Source organism: Phacochoerus africanus, chromosome 8 (assembly GCF_016906955.1).
Source record: "Phacochoerus africanus isolate WHEZ1 chromosome 8, ROS_Pafr_v1, whole genome shotgun sequence".
Taxonomy (NCBI): domain Eukaryota; kingdom Metazoa; phylum Chordata; class Mammalia; order Artiodactyla; family Suidae; genus Phacochoerus; species Phacochoerus africanus.
Window position 1 is genome coordinate 89,673,388 of NC_062551.1, and position 20,930 is coordinate 89,694,317.

At 50.7% G+C, this 20,930-nt stretch overlaps 1 protein-coding gene across 1 annotated transcript in view; it reads right to left on the reverse strand.

Moving 5' to 3' along the window:
* The window catches only part of CSMD2 (CUB and Sushi multiple domains 2), a 648,967-nt gene that overhangs the window by 310,969 nt on the left and 317,068 nt on the right, over positions 1-20,930 (reverse strand). Inside the window, exons 7-10 of the mRNA XM_047793175.1 lie at positions 16,365-16,442; positions 11,181-11,268; positions 10,367-10,491; positions 450-571 (exon numbers count right to left, since the gene is read on the reverse strand). Coding sequence (XP_047649131.1) covers positions 450-571; positions 10,367-10,491; positions 11,181-11,268; positions 16,365-16,442 — 413 coding nt within the window. The remainder of the gene's footprint in view (positions 1-449; positions 572-10,366; positions 10,492-11,180; positions 11,269-16,364; positions 16,443-20,930) is intronic.

The window sequence follows — 20,930 nt, forward strand, 5'->3', positions numbered from 1 at the left end:
GACTATATACAACATGATTACATTTATAGGAAGTTCAGATGCTGGCAAACTAAATGTTGAATTTTTAGGGGCTACCTACTTATGTGCTAACTGTAAAGAAAAGCAGAGGACTAATAAAGCATACATTTGAGGTAATGGAGACTTGAGGGATGGGAATGGAATGAGGTTAGTGAGGAACACACATCACTAAAATAACTATGGTGCTTTTTTTTTTCCTTTTACTTGAGCTGGAAGATAACTACTCAGATGTTTGCTGTATGAATGTTCTTTACCTCTTATATTTTACAAATATGCTTTTTATCTATTTAATTTTTAATAAAAAATTTTTAATAATTGTCTTCAGAGTCTCCACCACCACCACGTTCTGGGTTTGAAATCCCTGGTAGAACAACTGTTCCCCCATCCAATGCTGTCCATAGGACACTCCCCATCCTTCCCAAGAGCCTTACCTTGGCGGGGTTGAGTGCTGTGATGATCCACACACAGTGTGCATTGTTGTCGTATTGAATGGGGAAATTGGGGGAGGTGATGATGCCCGAGGGGCCTCGAAGGTGGGCATCACACATGCGGGCTGCAGAGAGGAGATGGAAGACAAGCATTTTAGTTTAGACAAGGTCCAGTTCCCATCCCTGCCTCCCACTCCCAGCCCCATAGTTCTCGGTAGGCTCAAAGGAAGTCACAGCTCCTGGAGCAATGGGGTGGGGTAAGCCCCACAGGCCCTGACCTATGGCTCTCTAGGCAGTGATGGACTTCCATGATCAGGGTAAGCAAGCCCACCTACCCTGACTCCACCATGATCCCGCACCTCATCTCTACCAAGGTGCGGGGCAGCACTACTCATGTTGACCTAAAGCTAGGTGGTCCCAGCTATGGGCCTGCTAAGCTGCCCACCTGCTGCTCTGCTGACCTTTCCATGTCCCCCCATTTGCTCTTGAGCCTTCTGAGGTAGAATCTCAGGGTGTCCTTATCAAGGCTGGCCTACCAGGTACTGGAACATCTGTGCCCAAGGACACGGCCGAGATCCCTGGCTCAACCCGGTGCCAGGCACTCAGAGTAATTTCAGGGCCAACCAAGTACTTCCCACCCCTTCCCCAAGCTCAGCACACGCCTGAAACAGGCTTTTGACTGGAAGCAGAAAAATTCAAGGTGAATTAGAAGAAGTGCTCTCCTCAAGTAGATATAAAGTGTTATCAATCACAGCTTAATCTAATTAAGCTCTTTAAAATAGCTTCTAAACTAATTAGATTAAGTAGTGATTGATAACGGTTAGGGTACTACATTGTACCTAGGTGTTTGCCTTCTTTAAAAACGTGTTCTTTAGTTCCAGCCACTTCATTCTTTAATGCGAGTGTTCAGCTATTTTAATAAAGAGTTCCATGAGCCTGTTCTGTTGCTGCCCACATGGCCATTTATCCTAATTGTAGGCAAAGTGCCTAATAGTAAAGAAACGGTGAGCCAACTCAACCAGCCTAAGTATATAAAATGAAAGTGGTGTCAAATCTGGTTTCTTCTGACGGGGCAAATATCCTAGCATCCTCTCTGCATGTGGACAGGGCCGTGATAAACCTTTCCCAGGAAACCCTTCCGAGGAGGGTCTGGGAAGCTGGCTCCTGGGCTCCAGGACAGAATTAATCTCTTCTCATTTCACGTGCTCCTTCCTGCACCCATTCATTCTCACACTTATTGAGTGCCTATTACAGGCCAGGCAGAGTGTGGGGAGAGAAAAATGTCTAAGACACAGTCCCTCTTCCCTGGAGCGGCACCAGCAAGCAGAGGGAACTGATGTGAAAAACAGTTATAACGAAGCAGAGTGAGTGTTGTCAGGGGGTTATTTGCAAAAGACCCCTGGGTCAGAATTGTTCCTTTTGTTCCGTAAGCTCCTCACCTTCAGTGAGGAAGTTCCTTCTGGTGGCTCGCTCCTGTCCTGCACCTGCAGCTCAAATGCTGAGCCAAGTCTGAACGAAGCCCTAGGGGAACCCTGTCCATCATTCTCCTGTGCATCTGATTGCTGCTGGAATTCTGTGCTGAGAAACACTTACATTCACAGACTGTACTTGCTACAACCCAGCCTGAAGGCAGCATGGCACGGGGAGGGGAGAGCAGGCTGTGGGGTTTACCAGCTTGAGATTCTGGGTTTTATTTATTTATTTATTTATTTATTTATTTATTTATTTTTAATTTTTTGCTTTTTAGGGCTGCACCCGCAGCATAAAAAGGTTCCCAGGCTAGAGGTCGAATCAGAGCTATGGCCACCGGCCTACACCACAGCCACAGCAACGCCAGATCGGAGCCTCGTCTGTGACCCACACCACAGCTCATGGCAACGATGCATCCCTGGCCCACTGAGCAAGGCCAGGGATCGAACCTGCACCCTCATGGATGCTAGTCAGATTTGTTTCCGCTGAGCCACAATGGGAACTCTGACATTCTGGGTTTTAAATCCGATTGCTGGTTGTTGAAGTCTGGGTCAAATTAGAAAACTGCTCTGATTCTGCTGCTTCTCCTGGAAAATGGGACTAGTGATGCTGGTCCCCTGAGGCCTGTCAAGGATGAGGTTCTATAGCATAGCAGATGTCAAGGCTCACTCAGGACCTGGGGCATCATCAATAATCAACAAAGGGGAGCTGGGACTATTGGACTCCCACGCGCGATTCCTTTCATCTCATTCTCCCCAAGATTTCTCAGGGTCGGGGATCTTTATTCTACCTTTCCTGAAGTTTCTTTATAGGATTTTTTCCCCCCGTGACCACACAAGTCAAGTGACATTACTAAACATATTAGAATAAGAAACTCAAAACCCAAACCATGATCCCACAGTCCACCTTTGCAAAGAGGACCCATGGATTCAGCCCTTCAGGGAATCCTTTCTAATCTCTCCCAGACACCTCACACCTCTCCTGGAAAGTCAGGTTCTACTGCCAAAAGCCCTCAGCTTCACACTCAATCTATCCTGCGCTTGCTTCCAAAAATTAGATGACATTTGCTGTTTGCTGAAACATGCCGAAGGTAATTAGAGAGAGCAGGTCAAAAAGGCATTTACCACTTTAAGGGTTTAGAGGGGTTTAATTAAAATATTACAATCTGCAGCTAGTTAGCATGGAGCATCTAAAAATAGGTTCAGCGTGGAGCATCAGCTACGTTTTCCCTCTGCTGTCTGGGTAAGGTCGGAGGGTCTGTGGAAAGACAGACTCCCCCCCCCCCAACGCCCCTGGGGGGCAGCTGGCCCCTGGGATCTCACCAACAGATGGTTAGCTCATCGCTGCGACCCACACAAGCTGGTCGAAAGGTAGCTGCTGAGACAGTGACTGAATACATGAATAAACGCATGCTGATGTTTCTCGGTTTGCCTTTTCTCATCAAATGCTCTGCTAGCTAACTTTGGAGTCCTTTCCAGGTCCTTCCATGCCCAAGCTCCCTAGCCACTTCCATTCTTCTTCTGGACTTCACTACAGGGACAGCATTCCAAGGGACTTTATTTTTTTATTATTAAAAAAATTTTTTTTCAATCTTACGTTATTACCTACTTGAGTTTGCATTTGTAGAGAGTCTTTTTTTTCTTTTCTTTTTTTTTTGTCTTTTTAGGGCCACGCCCGTGGCATATGGCAGTTCTCAGGCTAGGGGTCCAATTGGAGTTGCAGATGCTGGCCTGCACCACAGCCACAGCAACTTGGGATCCAAGCTGCATGTGCGACCTATAGCACAGCTCACAGCAATGCCGGATCCTTCACCCACTGAGCGAGGCCAGGGATGAAACCCGCATCCTCATGGAGCCTAGTGAGGCTCATTACTGCTGAGCCACAAAGGGGACTTTAGAGAGATGCCATTTGGACCCATAGCCACCTAAAAGGGAACTGCACCAGATGCAAATGCCTCTGGTCTTCTATCTTCTCTCCACATCGTACTCCATCCTGCTCCATGCTGCGTTCCCTGGCTTCTCCTACTGCTGACCTTCCTCCTCATCCTTTCCACAGTCCTCTGGAACTACCTCCCGAACACCACAGTCCTCTGGAACCACCTCCTGAACACCAAGTCCAAGGCAAACTGACTTGTAGCTGCACCATCTTTCAGAATCTCCTGCTCCAGCTCCCGCCGTGATGGAACGCCCCTCTCCCTGTCCTGGGCCCACTGCTTCCTCCGGCAGCACTCAGCTGTGAACAGCTTTGTTCTGCCCTCCGGTATTGCATTCCAGAAGCAACTGCTGGAGGAAGCCTTCTTTGACCTCATCTGTATCTCACTCCACTGACCAACGGTTTCTCTCCACCCATCAGCTCCCTGTCTTCTCTTCCATCCTGAGGCAACTTAGATCTCATGGTCCACCGTTACGATCACCTGGCAAATCCACCTAAGACCCTTGCTCCTTTTCCCTTGAAACAGTTTGCTGGAAGACACCAAATGTGGATGAACCCCTCTAGCTCCATTCTCTAGCCCTGCCCCCATATGGCCAAGCTTTGCTGGTGAAAAACCACATGAGAAGGAGGATTGGGGTCACTATAGACACATGATCACCCACCTCACAAAGTCCTGGATATTGTCCAGCAACTCGGCCATTTAGCTCGGTTAAGCTCACTCTCCTCCTCTGCCCAGAGACCCTTTTGTGCATCCTACACGTCCCTCAGGCCTCTTCCCCTGTCCCTCCCCTTACTCTCAGATGACGACCTTGCTTCAGTCTCTGTGGGTGAAACAGAGGACATTTGGCAGGTGCACCCTCTCTCTCATCCCCCATGTCTGCAATTCTGTCTGCTTAGGTGCTCTTTCCTTCCCGTTCATTTAGAGGTCTGCCCCTCCTCCTGAGGTTAGGTGCCCCTGCCCAAGGCCACACCTAGGGGCTGCTGTTCTGGGACCCAGGAGAGTCCATCTGTGAGATCTTAAACTCCATCACCCCATTCCTTCCTCTCCTGCCTGGGCATCCGGCAGAGTGACTTTGGTCTTGAGGCACCTGTGGTCCTAAATCATAGGTCCCTCCAAACCTCTGGCTTCCTCATTTCTCCCCATCTATTCATCCCTTCCTGACCCTCCGCCTCTCACCAGCTAGTCTGGACCTCCAGACCCTCACCAGCAGCTCCCTCAATACTCTCACATCTGCTTTTGATTAATTCTAACATCTATTCCTAACCCTTGGTGCCAGGGGGCAGTCAGGAGAACTGCGGTACCACTGCAGATTTGTCGTTTGCCATTGTAAGGGTAGCTTTGGTCCAAACCAGTCCTTTTTGTTGTATCTGCTCTGTTTGCTCAATGATTCCTTTATGGGGAAATTTCACTACTTGGTTGAGCCACTTGATCCCATGGGCTGCTTTCTGGTCTTTGCTGTACTTGACCTCTCGAAAGTTGCTGATTCTACTGACCCTTCTCTCTTCATGAAATTCACATTCATTGGCTTCCGTGATGCCCCTGGCCTCTTTTCCTATCTCTCTGATCCTTCTCATCCATTAACTCCCTAAAAGCAGTTGTTTAAATCTGGGCAAAGAATATATTGCACTTTGCACCGTTCCTGCAAATTTTCTGTGAGGTCACAATTATATCAAAATAAATGTTACCAAAATGTGGGGGAAAGAGGTGGACCTATTTGGTTCCATCCAGGATATTGACCCCGATTTGATGTCCAGGTGCAATTTCGAAGTAGGAGTAGGATAGAGCCTTTGGAGTCAGGGTTTGAATCTCAGGTCAACCGTTAGCTTTGTGCCCCTGGGCAAGCTGGCAGACCATTCCAAGCTTGAGCTAGACATAACATATGGATACTACTACTTTCCTTGTAAAAAAAAAAAATTATGAAAGTGCTTCCTGTTATAGATGGTTTAACAGGTGGGAGCTTTATCATTAGTACAGTGGATACGTAAGGGACATGGGGAGCAGGGGGCATGTGTTCTAGTGTACCCGGTATGTCATCCTAGGGAGAATGACTACAGAGGAGAGGAGAGGAAGGTGGGGGTAGCCAGTGGGAGGGAAGGGGGAAGGGGTGGTGAGGGAGAGGGGGCATGGGGGGGGGGAGAGAGGAGAGGAGGAGGATGAAGACAAACTTCTGAACATTTATGTTTAAGCCCAGGACGCTGATCTAGCGAAGGCCACTGAGAAAGAAGACAGCCATCTCTAATCTTCATGGCATTAATCCAGCTCGTCGGTGCAATGCTTCCTGCATTTCTCTCCTGTCTTAGGAGAATGAGGGAGAGGGTTCAGAGCATTCCGGTAATTTGCCCTGCACCATATGGAATGTTAATAGCAAAGTGGGAACTTGAACTTAGGTCTCTGAGTCCTGAGTCTGGTGTTCTGTTTACCAAAAAAGCTTATATCCTAGGGGAAAAAAATAATGGCTGGTTTTCTGCTGATTACCTACTCTGTGAAACACCGTAACTGTATTTCATCTGGGGCTGGTACTCTGTCTCTATCCTCTGTCTACACCAATGTGTGGTTAGAAGAAACCATATCTCCTGGTTGTCAGCTTGGTCCTTTTAACTCCATCAGTGGTTTACAAAGTGTGTTCCTTAGAACCTCAGGGCTTCCTTGGAAGTGACTTAGGGGCTGCTGGGAGTGGTGAGGAGGAGCAACTCCAAATCCTTGCCCCCACTTCATTGAGAGAAGCTCCACTGCATTTGTTTTATTTATGGAGCTTCTGCAAAAGCTCATTTTAATATATTGGGCTCCCTGTGTGAAATAAGCTCGACCAGCCCTATATCACACCACGTGCTTGAATCTGCGTGCGTGGAGTTCGTATAACAGTAGAACAATGTTTCAAGTTGTCCTCAATCTCCTTTGGATGAAAACATTTTTCCCGTAGTCAAATGAGAAGCTTATTTCCTTTGGTGGGAGGGCCAGAAGAAGAAGAAGAAAAAAAAAGCCTGTGAATATCTCATTTCAAATTCCAAAATGAGGGCACAGTGCCATATTGTTCATTCATTCCAATCACTGGTTCATTCAGGTTGTCCTCAAACATTTGTGGAGAACCTATCATTTGCCGGGCCCCATGTTTTAGTAGAATTAATTGTGTGGAAAATGAATATTTAAAATCAAATCATATTTTAAATGCACTAGAGGAAAAATAATACCACTCCGTGTGGGGGTGAATCCTTCTCAGAATGCGATCTTTGGGTAGCCTGCTGATTCGTGAAGCTATAGTGGAACACAAAGGGTTTTGCCCCTTTCTATTCTCAAAGTGGGGTTCACGTCAATCCTCCTAAAAAAAAACTCACAGCACAGTGATTCTGACTAATTAAAAACATGAGGGTTTTAGGGGAGGGGGAGAAAGTGGTATGGTCAGGAAGTTTGGGGTTAATAGATGCAAACAATTATATTTAGATGGATAAGCAATGAGGTCCTGCCGAACATCACAGGGAACTGTGTCCGGTCATTTGTGATAGATCACGATAGACAATATGAGAAAAAGAATGTGTGTGTGTGTGTTATGTATATGTATGTATATATGTATGACTGGGTCACTTTGCTGTACAGCAGAATTGGCACAACATTGTAAATCCACTATACTTGAATACATTTTTTTTAGGTTTAAAAAAAATTTTTTTGAAAAGAAAACTGCCAAAAAGAAAAAGACCTTTGAAGTAAATATTGATCTCAGCCCTTGGCCTTCGGGGAAGTCCAGGGCAGATCACCCAAGTTCAAACCCAGGAAGCTTCACTTCTCTCTTCCTCCCTCGCAATGACCTTGGGGGAGAAAAAGCGGGGAGAGAACGGCAGGAAGTTGAACCTGCCCTAGAACCCCCTCTCTACCGCAGCTGGCACTGGGCACTTTCTACAAAATGGCTGTTTTAAATTTTGCAACCACTAGGTACTGTGAGTTTTGTTTTCCCAGTTGCTAAACGAGGGCCCTGTGGCTAAAAAAAAGTTGAAGGAACTCGCTAGGGCCAGTGAGCTAACAGGTGGCAAAGTCGGGCTCGAGATCAAAGTCTGTGTGCTTCCCAAGGGGGATGCTGGCAACATGATGGGACAAGACAGTGAGGAAACACTAAAAGATCTGGGGCCTCTAGAGGCTGAGAGTGTGCTGTCCCAAGGTGTGAGGAAGCTGTACCCTGCCAGTGCTCAGCAGTTTAAACTATACACATGTGCACGGATGCGCTGGCATCATTTCTAAACAAGCCCTTTCATGGCCACTACTTCCTGTAGTTCTTGCCATAATGCCATATAGCCATGTTCTGTAATCACTGTCTTTTAGCAGAAGAGATGCAGAGAGGTGAAGACCCAGCCCAAGGACACCCCGCTGAAAAGCGGTGATGACTGAAAAAAAGAAAAAGGAGTTCCCTAGAGGCCTAGTGGCTAAAGACTTTGCATTGTCACCGCTGTGGCTCGAGTTACTGCTGTGGCTCAGATTGGAACCCTGGTCCAGGAAATTTTGCATGCTGCAGCCATGGCCAAAAAAAAATTTTAAAAAGAAAGAATAATGGTTGGGTTTGAACCCCATTCTGCCAGGCTCTGTCTTCCACCCACTTCCCAGGGGCAGAGGATGGGATAAGAATGGGTGTGGAAAATGCAGCCGGATGCTTAGGCAACAGCGTGCTAGAGAAGGCAGCGTCCAGGGTGTCAAAATCAGTGGAGGACCGGGACCGGGTCTGGAGAAAAGGGTGAGCATGTTACTTGACTGCAAACCTTTTTCTGAAACGCCAGCCTTTCCTCACCCTGGGCTCATTCATGTAGATCATCACCATTACTAAGAGAACAACCTGCCTCCAGTGAAAAGGTTTGGGGGAGGGAGCAGATCCCACTGCTGCCTGAAGGCATCCTTGTTCTGGCTCCTCAAAAGGAATTTTGAAATAACAGGCTGGCGAAGGTCCCTTGATCCTCAGACTCGATAATTCTATGCCTCTCCACTCAGCTGGTGTCCTGGTTCCCCAGAAATGGAGGGTTGTGCTATTCAGTTATTCAATCATCCATTCAACACATTAATGAGCCCCTACTATGTGCCTGGTTCTATCCTAGGCAGTGAACAAAACAGAAGTCCTGGCCCTAAAGAGCTTAGACTCTAGCACAAGGCTGCTTGTGTTCTGGTCCAGGACTTCCCAAGTCATAAAGCGTTGCCACATCCACAACTCCATTTGACCTTCATGTTCACACAAGACGGGCAGGGTAGGAACCACAGTCTACACTGGCAGGGAGGAAACTAAGCCCAGAGAAAATAGGAGGACTGCCAAATTGCCTGTGGCCAGCTGGTGGCCAAGCTGAGCGTCATACCCAAGAATTCTTTTGTTGGATTTTTTTTTTAAGAAAAATATTAGCTAGGTGGCATCTTTGAAATAATATGGCTAACATCAGTGGGGATACAAAGAACATTATTAGTTGTGGATCGTGGCCACCTCAAAGTTGGTGAGAATGAATAAATCTCAGGCTTACTTGAGAGAGATTGTCTCGACCCTCTTCCAGGGTGCCTAGCAATACATCAAAAAAAAGGGAGTGGGTGTCCCTTCCTCAGTGTAGAAGTGACCTAAGTTCTTCACCCCGGACCCATCTGGCCCTCCATGAATTGCATCTTGGTGCATGTGTCTGGAGAGAGGCAAAGATCCCCTTCTTCAACTGGAAGGAGCCAGAGGTAACTTTAGTGGGAACCATAGAGCAAGGGTTGTCTTTGTTTATTAACTCTACAGAATTCCTCACTCCTTCACCAAGACCTCTTGAGGCCTGGTCATGCCTGCAAACAATGGAAGAAGTGAGCTGCACCCTCTGTAGGGCATGAGAAGCTCTCTAGTGGTCCCCGAGGTTGGGAGTGGCTGAGGCCAAGTTCTTCTACCACTGAAGCAGCTGCCATCCTGTCCCAGTGAAAAATCACCCGGGTCTGATATTTTAAGATTCTTTGGGGGACAGGGACTTGACCAGGCCAGCCTTGGCCAGGTGTGGGGTTAGAGGAATCCCCCAAGAAGCCTTTTGAGGTCATGGTCCACGTTACTCCTGCAGAGCTTGGCACACTCTTTCAGAAGTGGCAGTGTGTGTGCTGCTGAGGATGGGGAAAGAAACAAGGGCATTAAGATAGAGGGCTCAGGATATCTGTGCGCTCGAATGGAGGGATTCAAGGTGAACTTCCTTCCAATCCAGCCAGGTGCAGTCATAATATCTTTGTGCAGTGGGCTAGCTGCTCATGTGTGACTCCTGGATAGACTGTCAGGCAGGTGCAGGCAGGGCAGGGACCACGCCTATCTTTCCCGTCTTTGTGTCCCCCGATCCTCTACAGGCCTGGATGCTAAATAAATACGTTGAGTCAATCCATAAATAGATGCAGAATCTGAGGCCTGGGGAACAGTGAGTGTGAGGTCAGCCAGTCTGGAGCAGGGCCTGGACCTCAGGCATTAGGAGCTGGGCTTCCATGCCCAGCCCAGCTCAGCCCACGTTTTTGGCCAGCCTCCCAACCCCCCACCCCTTACCAGGGTCATCCTCACCTCGGCAGACCGGCCTGTGGTCACTCCAGGCTGCGAACATGTCGCTGACTTTCATACAGGTGATCCGCTTGGACCCTTGGAGGTCATAACCCTCGTTGCAGGTGAACTGGACGCTGGATCCTAACCTGGGAGACAAGGCGTGTCTGTGAGCCCCTCCCCTGGGCAGGCCAGGCCCCCTCTGAGTCCTTTTTAGTTCCACAAAGAAGGACCACGCCCAACTCCATTTCTGCTCCGGCCCTTAATCTCGCTCCACCATTTTATCACTTATAACCTCCGGTGGAAGGAACACCTGCGCTTTATTTTCTTTCTTTTTTCTTTTTTTTTTTAGACCATTTAATGGTTTTAGGACTGAGTTAAAAGATGACTGTGTGAGCAAAATGGCAATCCTCTGAGATAAGGATCAATTAGGACAGCCAAGAGTAGGGGGGTGACACCCACTAACTTGCACGAAAGTGGAGAACTACGGGAATATGCCTTGAGAGTTAGACACTTTACAAAATACACTGTCTCGGGGCCCTGGGACCTCCGAGGTGAACGGAGGTGTGAGCTGCCCACTTGTCCATCGTTACAGTGGATGGCAATCCTCCGTACCCTGCATGTGGGTCTGCTGGGTGACACTGGCAGGCCACAGCCTTCCCCTCCCCCACTCAAAGTGTGCACCAAGAAAGAATGCTAAAGGCCAGAGCTCTCCCTGGAAAGCGATCCGTACCCACGTGGCCCTCTCCGCTCTACCTCCAGGAAGGCCAGCCCCTGCCTCCCCCCAGCCAGGCCTCCCACCCTTCCAGCCATAAGAACAGCCCCAAACAGCGCTTACCTGAAATCTGAGCCTAGTCTTTTGCCCCTTTCAGGTATGCCAGGGTCTGGACACATATTATGCCCTTGGGACACACCAACCTGAGTTACTACAAGGCAAAAAACAGCACAGACAGAGATGGACGATCACAGGAAGGCACCAGCCGAGGCCGTGTCTCAGGGGCAGGTGGACGCAGAGCCGGGAAGGAGGCCCTGCTCTGCTGGGGCCGGTGGGGTTGCTGGGGGTCTACTGGGCTCGGGTTTCCCCAGTGTGCCCGAGGGAGGTGCTTTTGACAAATTCCTTTGGAAGCAAAGGCCAAGTGAAATTCATCAAGAGCATGTGGGCTCAGAGGCAGGCACGCCAAGCCGACGACCACCCCGTTCCCTTACCCGACAGCAGCGGCCAGAGGCGGACAGTCCACAGTCCTCCTGGTGGCTTCCCCACCCTGCCAGCCTGCTGATGGTGACTCTAGATGAGATGAGCCCCCCAACCTCGGCCCCCAATGGAGAAATGACTCAAAGAAAGGTAAATAAAAGGTGGATGCGTGGTCAGAAACGGTAAAGAATGTAAGAGAAAGCTGCAGTCTGAAGTTCAAAGCAGGGACTTGAGTTCAAACACGGGTATTTCTGCTGAGACACCCCTTCCCACCAGACAGTTCTCACTGCAGAGCGAGTGGTGGCCAGAACATTCCCCCGCCTGACGCCGTCAGTCGAGGGCACCGAGGTGGCACCGTAGTCCTCCTGGCAGATGCTATGATGCCCTCACATTTGCCAACACCAGAGTCTTGTTTTAAAAAACCACATGCATGGTCCTCTAGGCTAAAGGAGAAGCTTGGTCAGAAGGCGGCAGAGACACACGAAGTCAAGTTTTCTCCTGTCTCCAGTGGAGAAGGTTTCTGGCCCCTGCAGTTCATTGCTCTGAGAAGCTGTGAGGCAAGAACTCCCTTGCACCTCTGGAGTCTTGGCCAGGAGCTGGAGTTTCAATCAAGCCCTCAAAAACCCATGTCCCCAACAAACACCTCTTGACGAAGAATGACGGGGCATCTGAGCAACGGTCCCTGAGTTGGCCCATTTCCCTCCCATCCCCTCAATGTCCCACAATATGAGCCATGTGCTCCGTCACCCACTCATTCCTGCACGTGGTACACAACAAGCATTAATTGAACACCTACTGCATACAAGACCCTATTTGAATACCATGGGAGATACTAATGCCAGATGTCAGACATGACCACTCCGCTATCTTCAAGGAGTTCCCAAGTGAGTGAAGTTGTGAACTATGGAAAGAAACTATGGAACCACAAAGAGGAGGTGATGGAAAAATGCAGCTACAGGGAGGTTCAGAGAGAGGACCCATCACATATTGCTAAGAGAAAGCATGGAAGGCTGCCTGGAGGAGGTGGCATTTAATGTGGTCCTTCCGAGATAGCAGAATTTAGAGTCATGCTAACAGAGAAATGACATTTCAGGCAGACAGACAGGCCAGGGGGCAAGTCAGAAACATGGAAACAGAGCTATAGGTTGTCCGATGTGCCAGAACAGGAGGAAGGGTATGAGTAACATGGGAGAGTGAAGGTGAGGTTTCAGGTCAGACTTTGAAGGGGCTTGAGTCTGATCCTAAAGACGATGGGAAGAGTGCTGAATGGGGAAGGGCATGGTAAGACGTGGGTGGCTCAGGGCGAGGTTGGATACTGCGAGATGAGGCAGGAAGTTTTGTTATCATCCAGGTAAAGAACAACGAGACCCTGGTTGTGGGGACAGAAATCAGGTGATGCGAATGGCTGTGGCAAAGAAAGAATCACCAGGGCTCATGGAAGACTGGGGCCTGGGGAGAGGGAGCAGGGGACTTCCTGACCCGGGGAGTCTATGACGATGCTGGTGAGTTGATGGAAGTAGGGCAGCAGGCAGTCCCAGTTCAGACTCGGTCTCATTTCAGACCTGAATTTGGAGCTCTCTTCTACAGAGAGAAACCTGCTGTAGACCCTGTTCAAATCTCCAAGTAGCCCAGGGTGTGGCTGGCCAGGGGAACCTGGGGGTTTGAACAGACTGCCCGTTCAAGCCAAAGACCAGGTACCCTCTTGGCTGCGTGGGGATGAGCACAAGGCCTCTTGGGCAGCCTCGTTTTCCCCAACACTCCCCACTGCTACGTTAACGCCAGGCACGCCCACCGGACACTTGTCCCCCACTCCCATCCCCTCCTTGCCAAACTTCTATTTCCGAAGCTTTCCCATCCTAGACTTAGCCACATCGCCATTCCCCCTAGTCCAGGACCCTTCGGGCTGGGATAATAAGATGGAAGTGCCATCTCCAAAAGCAGAGCAAGCCCCTGTCTCCTGGAGCCTCGGTGTTCTGTGAGCAGGAGGAAGGAAAGAGAAAACTGGAGTTTCCAGGATCCCCGGGGGTGGGGGGAGAGAGGAGGTTCTGTTCTAAGTTGAGGATGTCGGTCCTGAGCTGAACCTGCGGGCTCACCTGCTGGCAAGCCGGCCTCACCACGATCTGTCCCTGCTGAGGCTTTCTCAGCTAAGCGCCCACCTTCTTTCAGCCCTGCCCGCCCACCCCTGCCCACTGACCACCCCCATCCCAAAGCCCCTGCCAACCACCACGTGGGGACCACGCCCCACCTCGAGGCACGTTAAGAATGCCCAGCAGTTTCTTGTCTCCTTCTCTCGCCCTCTCATTCAGTGCGGATGCCGCTCAGCGAGCAGAGCGGAGGGCTGTCGGATGAGGATGTGGCTGGACGGGAGGGGGAGAGGCCATGGCGAAGCCCACCCACCGAACCACAGCCCCTGACCTGCACAGCAACCCCCTCACCTTCCCTCTCACCAGCCAGCCCGAAGTAAGGCTCAGGCGGCACCCAGGAAGTTGTAAGCCCAGCTTCATACCCCACCAGTGTCCCCTCTTCCCAGAAGGACCGAGCAGGTGACCATATTCCCACATGAGCCTCCGAGGCTCTCGGAAACGAGCAAACCCAAATCCCAGCGAACAGTCTACTGCTTGAATTATGGAGGCAGAGGGCTTTTCCCCTCTCCTTTCTGGGTTCCAGCCTCTCCTGCCTATTCAAAACCAGCCGCTTGTGCCCACAGCATGAATTTGCTGTTGGCTAAGGAGGGAAAAGACGAGAAAGTGATCCCTGCCCCGGTCACCATGATAAAGAAGATGCCACAGCACACTCAGAAAGACTATGCCTTCTACCCCAAGAGACGGGAACTGCAGCCTGTGCCTGGGGGTCCATGGTGCCCACGGACTGTCTGGTGAAGGCAGCAAATGGGGCCCGCTCCTCCCTGAAGTTCAGCACATCTGTCCACAGGGGATACAGGCAGAACACAACGGGCTAGAGCCCTGCAGACACCTAGCGCCCCGCCTCCCAGGCGGCTTGAGTCACCCCCACCTGTCTGAGAACATCTCAGAAAGGAGGCCGGTACCAGGTTGTAGAGAGATGTATATTTGTTCAGAGAGGTTTTGCATTATTTTATTAAAATAGACTTTCTTCATCTTTCCGAGGGAGTCTGGGGTGCCTCTGAGAACTACTGAAAACCATAGACCTTTTCCTCCTAAAGGACACACCCACAACATCATGTAATTTTTTTAGTGAGTTCATGGACCTCTTGAAGTCCTAGGTCCAGGAGGCCCATCTCAGATCCAACAGTGCCCTTGGGAGGAAGGAAGGGCAAAGTTGCGTATCCCCATTCTACAGATGTGGGAGCCGAGGTGTGAGTACCTGGGGTGACATGGTTACCCTTGTTCTCCCAAATCAGAACAACTTTCTTAAAGTTTGCCTGTGGCCTCAAGGCAAACTCTGAAGTTAAATCGTGCCTGCTTCTGGTTCCTCTGGTCTCTTGTGGCTGCAGAAAGAAAGACCCGGGCAGGCCCAGGCCATGTCTCCAGCCTTCTCTGCAGATTCCTGACCTAACCCTCTGCTCCTCACCAGCCTGCTAGTCAAGCCCAGAAGCAGGGAGTCCTGGCTGCTCTCTGCCATCCAGTGCCCTTGGGTTGGGGTGACCAGAGACCATGGTTCCCTGAGGCAAGGAGTGGGGCCCACCTCCAATTGGAGAGCTTGAAAGACCAGAGAAAACCCCACAGGCAGGCTCAGTGTTGTCAGGGCCTTGGGACCAGACTGCCTCTCCCCACTCCTGCTCCCTGCCACAGATGGCCCTGAGCCCTGGAGCCATCACGGCCGCTCTCCCTGCCGCTCTCCTGCAAGTACTTCTAGCATCGCAGGAGAAGTGAGTGCACGGAAGTGAGGAGGGGAAAGAAGAGGGTCAGAAGGGAGCAGAGACAGACAGAGGGAGAGGCAGACAGGGTGGTGGAGGAGGAAGGCAGGGAGGGGGAGGACAAGTGGAGGGAGAGAGAGGAGAGCGTGAGAAGCAGAGGGCAGAGGGTAGACCAGAACGCCGGGCGTTTGGGGACCAAGGGAGGTTCCTTGCCCCCATGTGCCAAATGAAAAAGGAGTGTTTCTTGGAAAGATCTGTTCTGCTTTCAGGTCCAGTCTTCCAGGGTGGCCCAGAACCTTCCAGAAACCCTTCTTACGCCGTGGTTCAAAAGCCTCCTAGCAAAGGCTCTGCTTAGGTGCTTCTGGAGTGACGTTCCAGCACTGGACATCCCCCTTTCGATCTTTGAAACACTAACAGCAGGAGTGTCCCCAGAGACATGCTCTTCCCCATGCCCAAGTGGAGCGCTCCCAGCACTGCCCCATCGGCTCGAGAAGCAAGGCCCCCCCACCCTCTAGTCCACTCTTTGCCCAGCCAGGTCCAGGGACCATGGTGGAGGGTTTGAGGCATTCCCTTCTCTCCCCTTCTCGACCTTGCCTTGGGAGCTGGATTCAGGGCCCTGAAGCCTCCAAAATCCCAGCCGCGGTTTACTGACTCCTAGGCCAGGAGCCAGAAAAAGGATTGTCTTAGCAGGTGGAAGTGATTCAAAAGGAAAAAAGAAAGAAAGCAATGTAGCAGTAATGACTCCCTGGACTGCACTTAGAATGGGAAGGGCAGGAGAAAGAAGAGGCAGGAGGGGGATGCGGGACGAACACGAGGGGACAGAGGGCTGGCCCTGGGGCTGCTCACTGGCCACATGGTCAGTGTGCCCGCCGCAGACCCCGGGCAGAGGGAAGTGGGGCTGAGGGGGAACCAGGGCAGCGTCATCTGGCTTCCCCGCGGTCACAGCGCCGGCGGGTCTGACCTCGAGCGAGAGGCCCAGCGGGGCGGACACTTACACACAGACGTCTTCTGGTTGTTATCTTTGCTGGGCATCAGCTTCACACCTCGAGACTTCAACTCAATTTGCTTCTTGACTAGAAAGAATGGGAGAGAAAAATCGGTTTAAGTCATTTTTCTGGGACTGGAAGATAGGTCCTTCCAGAATGATCCCTCTCCTGGCTTGGGATGTTCCAAGGGGGGGGGGGGGAAGGGGGTCAAAGCCAGAAGCCCCACGGGGCAGGGATATACCAAGGGTAGCACTCAAGTGCAGCAGGATCTCAGACAGGGAGAAAGAGCTGCTATCACGGCTGACTTCCTGGAGGAGGCAGCCAAGGTGATCTTCCTGCAAACACGTGGTGAGCATTCACATTCAAAGCTCTGCAGCCTGCCCTCGGCAGTCTGGCTCCCCTCAGGTCCAGTCCTGCTCAATTTTGGAACTAGCCCCAGCCAAGTGTGTTACACTGGCTTACCCCTGGCCCCAAGCTGTTACGCTCCCTGTATCCACAATAGCTGCAATGTGACTGTAGCCCTTCCCATGAAAGAGCTGGAGCTTATTTCCCTACCCCTTGACTTTGGGTTTGGTCGTTAGACTTTTGGAGGCCTTGACATGTCCCAAGACTTGAAAAGTGCCTGCCGGATTAGGCTTGCCCACTTGAATGTCTGCCATTGCTGGCAGAAGACAGGGCTGGTCCTAGGAGGATGAGAACGAGTGGAACAGACCACCAGCAGAGCCTGGCCCCACACCAGCCCACCTTGTGGGCACGGGCAGCTGAGTCCAGGAGGCCCCTGAGGAATGGTGCCTGGTGCAGGTGGTGGCCTGATGGATTGAACTGGGTTTAGATCCCAACACCAAGTCCAGTCCCAAGCTCATCAGGACTGTGCCAAATGGCACACAAAGGCCCGGACCTTCCAATTCCAAAGGCCATTCCTCTGCTCCGTCAACCTCCTTTGGGTCTCAGTACCCCTGTGCCGCAATGCATCCTGCTGGCTGCCAAGGGCTCCATCGTGCCTCTGGTTTTCTGGCTTGGTTTATGTGTCCAACCCCAGACCCCCTGGCCCTGTTCTAATGGATACCAGCAGCGGTAACCACTGTGACCAGCACTTCCTACGTGCCAGGCCTTGGGCTGAAGGTCTTACAACTTCTTCACTTAAATCAGCAGCACTGACCCCTCTCTTTCTCTCACACCCACACATCATCTATCAGCACATCTTTCCCCAGTGCGGTTTCCATGCCTATCTCCCTGGTCCAAATCTCCGAGGCGTCTCCCCCCCCTTGTGGCTATGGCCTTCCATCTGCCACACTCGCCCCCATCTAACCTGTTCTCAACACGAGAGCCAGGGGGATCCTGTTAAAACATAAGTCAGACCAAATTACATATCTGTCAAAACTCTTCAGGGACAACCCAACTCTCCTACAATAAAAGCCAGAATCTTTAGAAGTGCCTGCCAGACTGGCTGCCCTCTCTGGGACCTCTCTCACCCTATCTCTGACCTCAATCACTCTTCTCCAGCCACGTGGGCCCCCTTGATACGCCAACAATGCACCAGGCATGCCGGTTCCCTGGAATGCACTGCCCCGGATATCTTCATGACTCCCTCCCTTTTTTTCCTTGAAACCTTTGTGGGGACACCACTACCTCCTGGAAGCCTTCTCGGATGGTGCCACTAAATACTCTCCCTAGCTGGCTCTAGGCCATACCACATGTTATACCGGCTCTCCCCACGCCTCCCTACTTTAACGTTCTAGCACACATATCATTTTCTTAGTGATTTTTGTCATCCTACATGGCAATGTAAACTTCACAAAGGCAGGGATCTTGGTCTGCTGTGTTCACTGCTGCATCCTCAACGTCTAGTCCACAGTGCCTGGATCAATAATCATTTCATTTGGTCCTTATAAGTTGGACAACCTTGACCTGTGGGTTTTTTTTTTTCTTCCAATTTCTTCATCTTTATTTTATTTTTTAATTAAATTATAGTTGATTTACCATATCGTGCCAAACCCTGCTGTACAGCAAAGTGACCCTGTCATATATACACACACACACACACAAATATATATATATATATATATATATATATATATATATATATATATATATACACACATCCTTTTTCTCATATTCTCTTCCATCATGTCTGATCCTAAGAGACTGGGTATAGTTCCCTGTGCTATACAGCAGGACCTCATTGCTTATCCATTCTAAATGTAAGAGTTGGCATCAACTAACCCCAAACTCCCAGTCCATCCCAGACCGGCAGTTACTATACCCCCTTGATAGATGATAAAACTGAGGTTCACAGTGGTTTCTATGATTTACTGTAGGACATAGAGCCAGGAGGCAGCTGTGCTCTTGGCTGGACCTCAGCATCTTCTCCTGTGACTTTCCCACAAAGTAATCCCAAGGGCTTGGTCCACCTTCAGCATCTGCCCCCCCAGGCCCCAGCTCAGCCCTTGAAAATTCAGGGATTCACTCTGCACTTGAGATAACATGTCAATCCCAGAACCAAAGCCCAGCGGGATCAGGTGGGCAAAGGGGGCATCTCCCAGGACCCCTCACCCCCGGCCCCTCCCTGTACTGCCTGTAACCAAAAGCTTCCCAAGGGTCTAAGCTGAATGCCTGATAAAATTCAGTCACTACCACAGAGTCCCCGCTTCCCGACATGCATTCAAATCCCCTTTATAAATTGTGCATTACTCTCCATGTGTATCCAGCAGGAAAATTTCCAATGAACACTAACGTGGACCCATTATCAAACAGAGGGTATTAGTAGGGAAACATGCATTATTCAAGCCTAGCTAATAACGGTGCAGCAGGGGAAAAAAAACTTCCTCTGATTCAACATCCCTGAGAGAACAGGAGTCGTACCAGCACCGTGAGGGCATTCGAGCTCTTCTCCCTGATGGCCCAGCCCTGGGCAGGGGTGAGGAGAGGGCACACTAAGACCCAGCGCAGCCCACTGGGGCGGGTCTGCGGAGATGGCTCAGGACCTCCGGCTAAGGGGAAGGAGGGGAGTCAGAACTTGGCCAACCCCTTGTTTCAGGTTCTAGCATCCACTGGAGGAGGGATGTGCCCAGGGATGTGCTCCAGGGGCAAAGGCTGCTTGGGTTTTCCCTGTAGCTGCTGAAGGGGGACCGTGAGATGCAGGTCAACATTAGGGGGTGGCTCACAACGAGCCTCCTATGCTCTTCTCAAGGCTCCTGCCCCTCCCCAGCTCCAGCGGCCAGAAGGAATCCTTCTAACATCCATGTCCATCCTCTCTACTCGCTCCTCTCCAAGAAGGACCGTGTCACCTGGTGGGTCAGCACCTGATAGTCCCGGGATGACGTCACTGCGCCTCCCAAAGGGAGCTAGCTCCGTTCTTCCTCTTCTGCATCCTGCTATTTACTGCAGGATGGAGTTTGTTAAGGTGATGAGAGGAATGGGTGAGAAGGAAATCAAAGAGCTGGAGGGGACTCCTTAACTTGCGTACAAACTTTGGGACTGTTTGCCCCTCCGAGCCGGGTCGGAGAGGCTGTGTCACCCACGCCGTTGGTGAGCCCCACACATTAGCTCGGAAGATACAGAGCTTCCTCACACCGACACACTCTCTCAAAAAAAAAAAAAAAAAATCTGGCCAGGCCCACTTTATCACCAGACCTGATGAATGGGTCAAGAGAACGTCCGGGCTAGAGGGGTGCCCACTTGGCACGATCTATATCATCAAGGATCTTAGCATCCAGAAACTACCTCCACAGGCTGGGCTGCAGTTTGGGGGCAATTCCAGGGCAGGGGTCACAACCTGAATTACAGACAGAGAGTTAACAGTCTGACCAAGTGCATGGTGAGTGACCTTGGAGAGTGGAGCACCATGGGAAATCAGCCTTGAAATGAGCCCAGAGAAGAACTAACTGGACAGACCAGGGCAGACCTGCATGTGAAGGGTCAGAGAACAAGGGCGCTTCTCGCTCCAGACGGGTCTCCACAGGGTGCCACTGACAGCCAATCAGAAAGGAAGGGCAAACCGGCAAGGTCCTGGCGAATCTCTGAGGTGATTTTGTTCTTCTTTGTACATTAATTCATGGAGCGCCCACTAGCGTGGCACCGATGATATGACATCGAAGCACTGGTCTCTTACGAGGATTCTGTAGCCATAGCTGCCAGGAGATAGAGTGGAGCTGGCGCCGGCTCCTTGGTCCCCCTACACTTGAACGCACATCCCTGATGCACAGAGGCACACTGCACATCCATGCACGCATGCACATCCGTGTCTACAAGCAGCGCCCCCACAAGAATGCATTTGCACCTCTGGGTGTGCATGGCTAAAACACTCACATGCAAATATAACTCACTTATCCACGTGCCTGCACTGTATGGGAACAAAGTCAGGACTCCCCAGAGAAGAGTGAGGGCTTTAACTGGCTGATGGAAATCTTAGTAGGTACATTCATCTCCTCTGAATGATAATGACTACAGGAGACTGCCAGGCTGCTCCATTCATCCTTTATATTCTGGTTAATTACAAGACATTTCCCCGCTGTTGTAAAGGTTAGCGGGACACATGGTACACATTTAGCGAGAAGAATCTGGCAATACAAATGC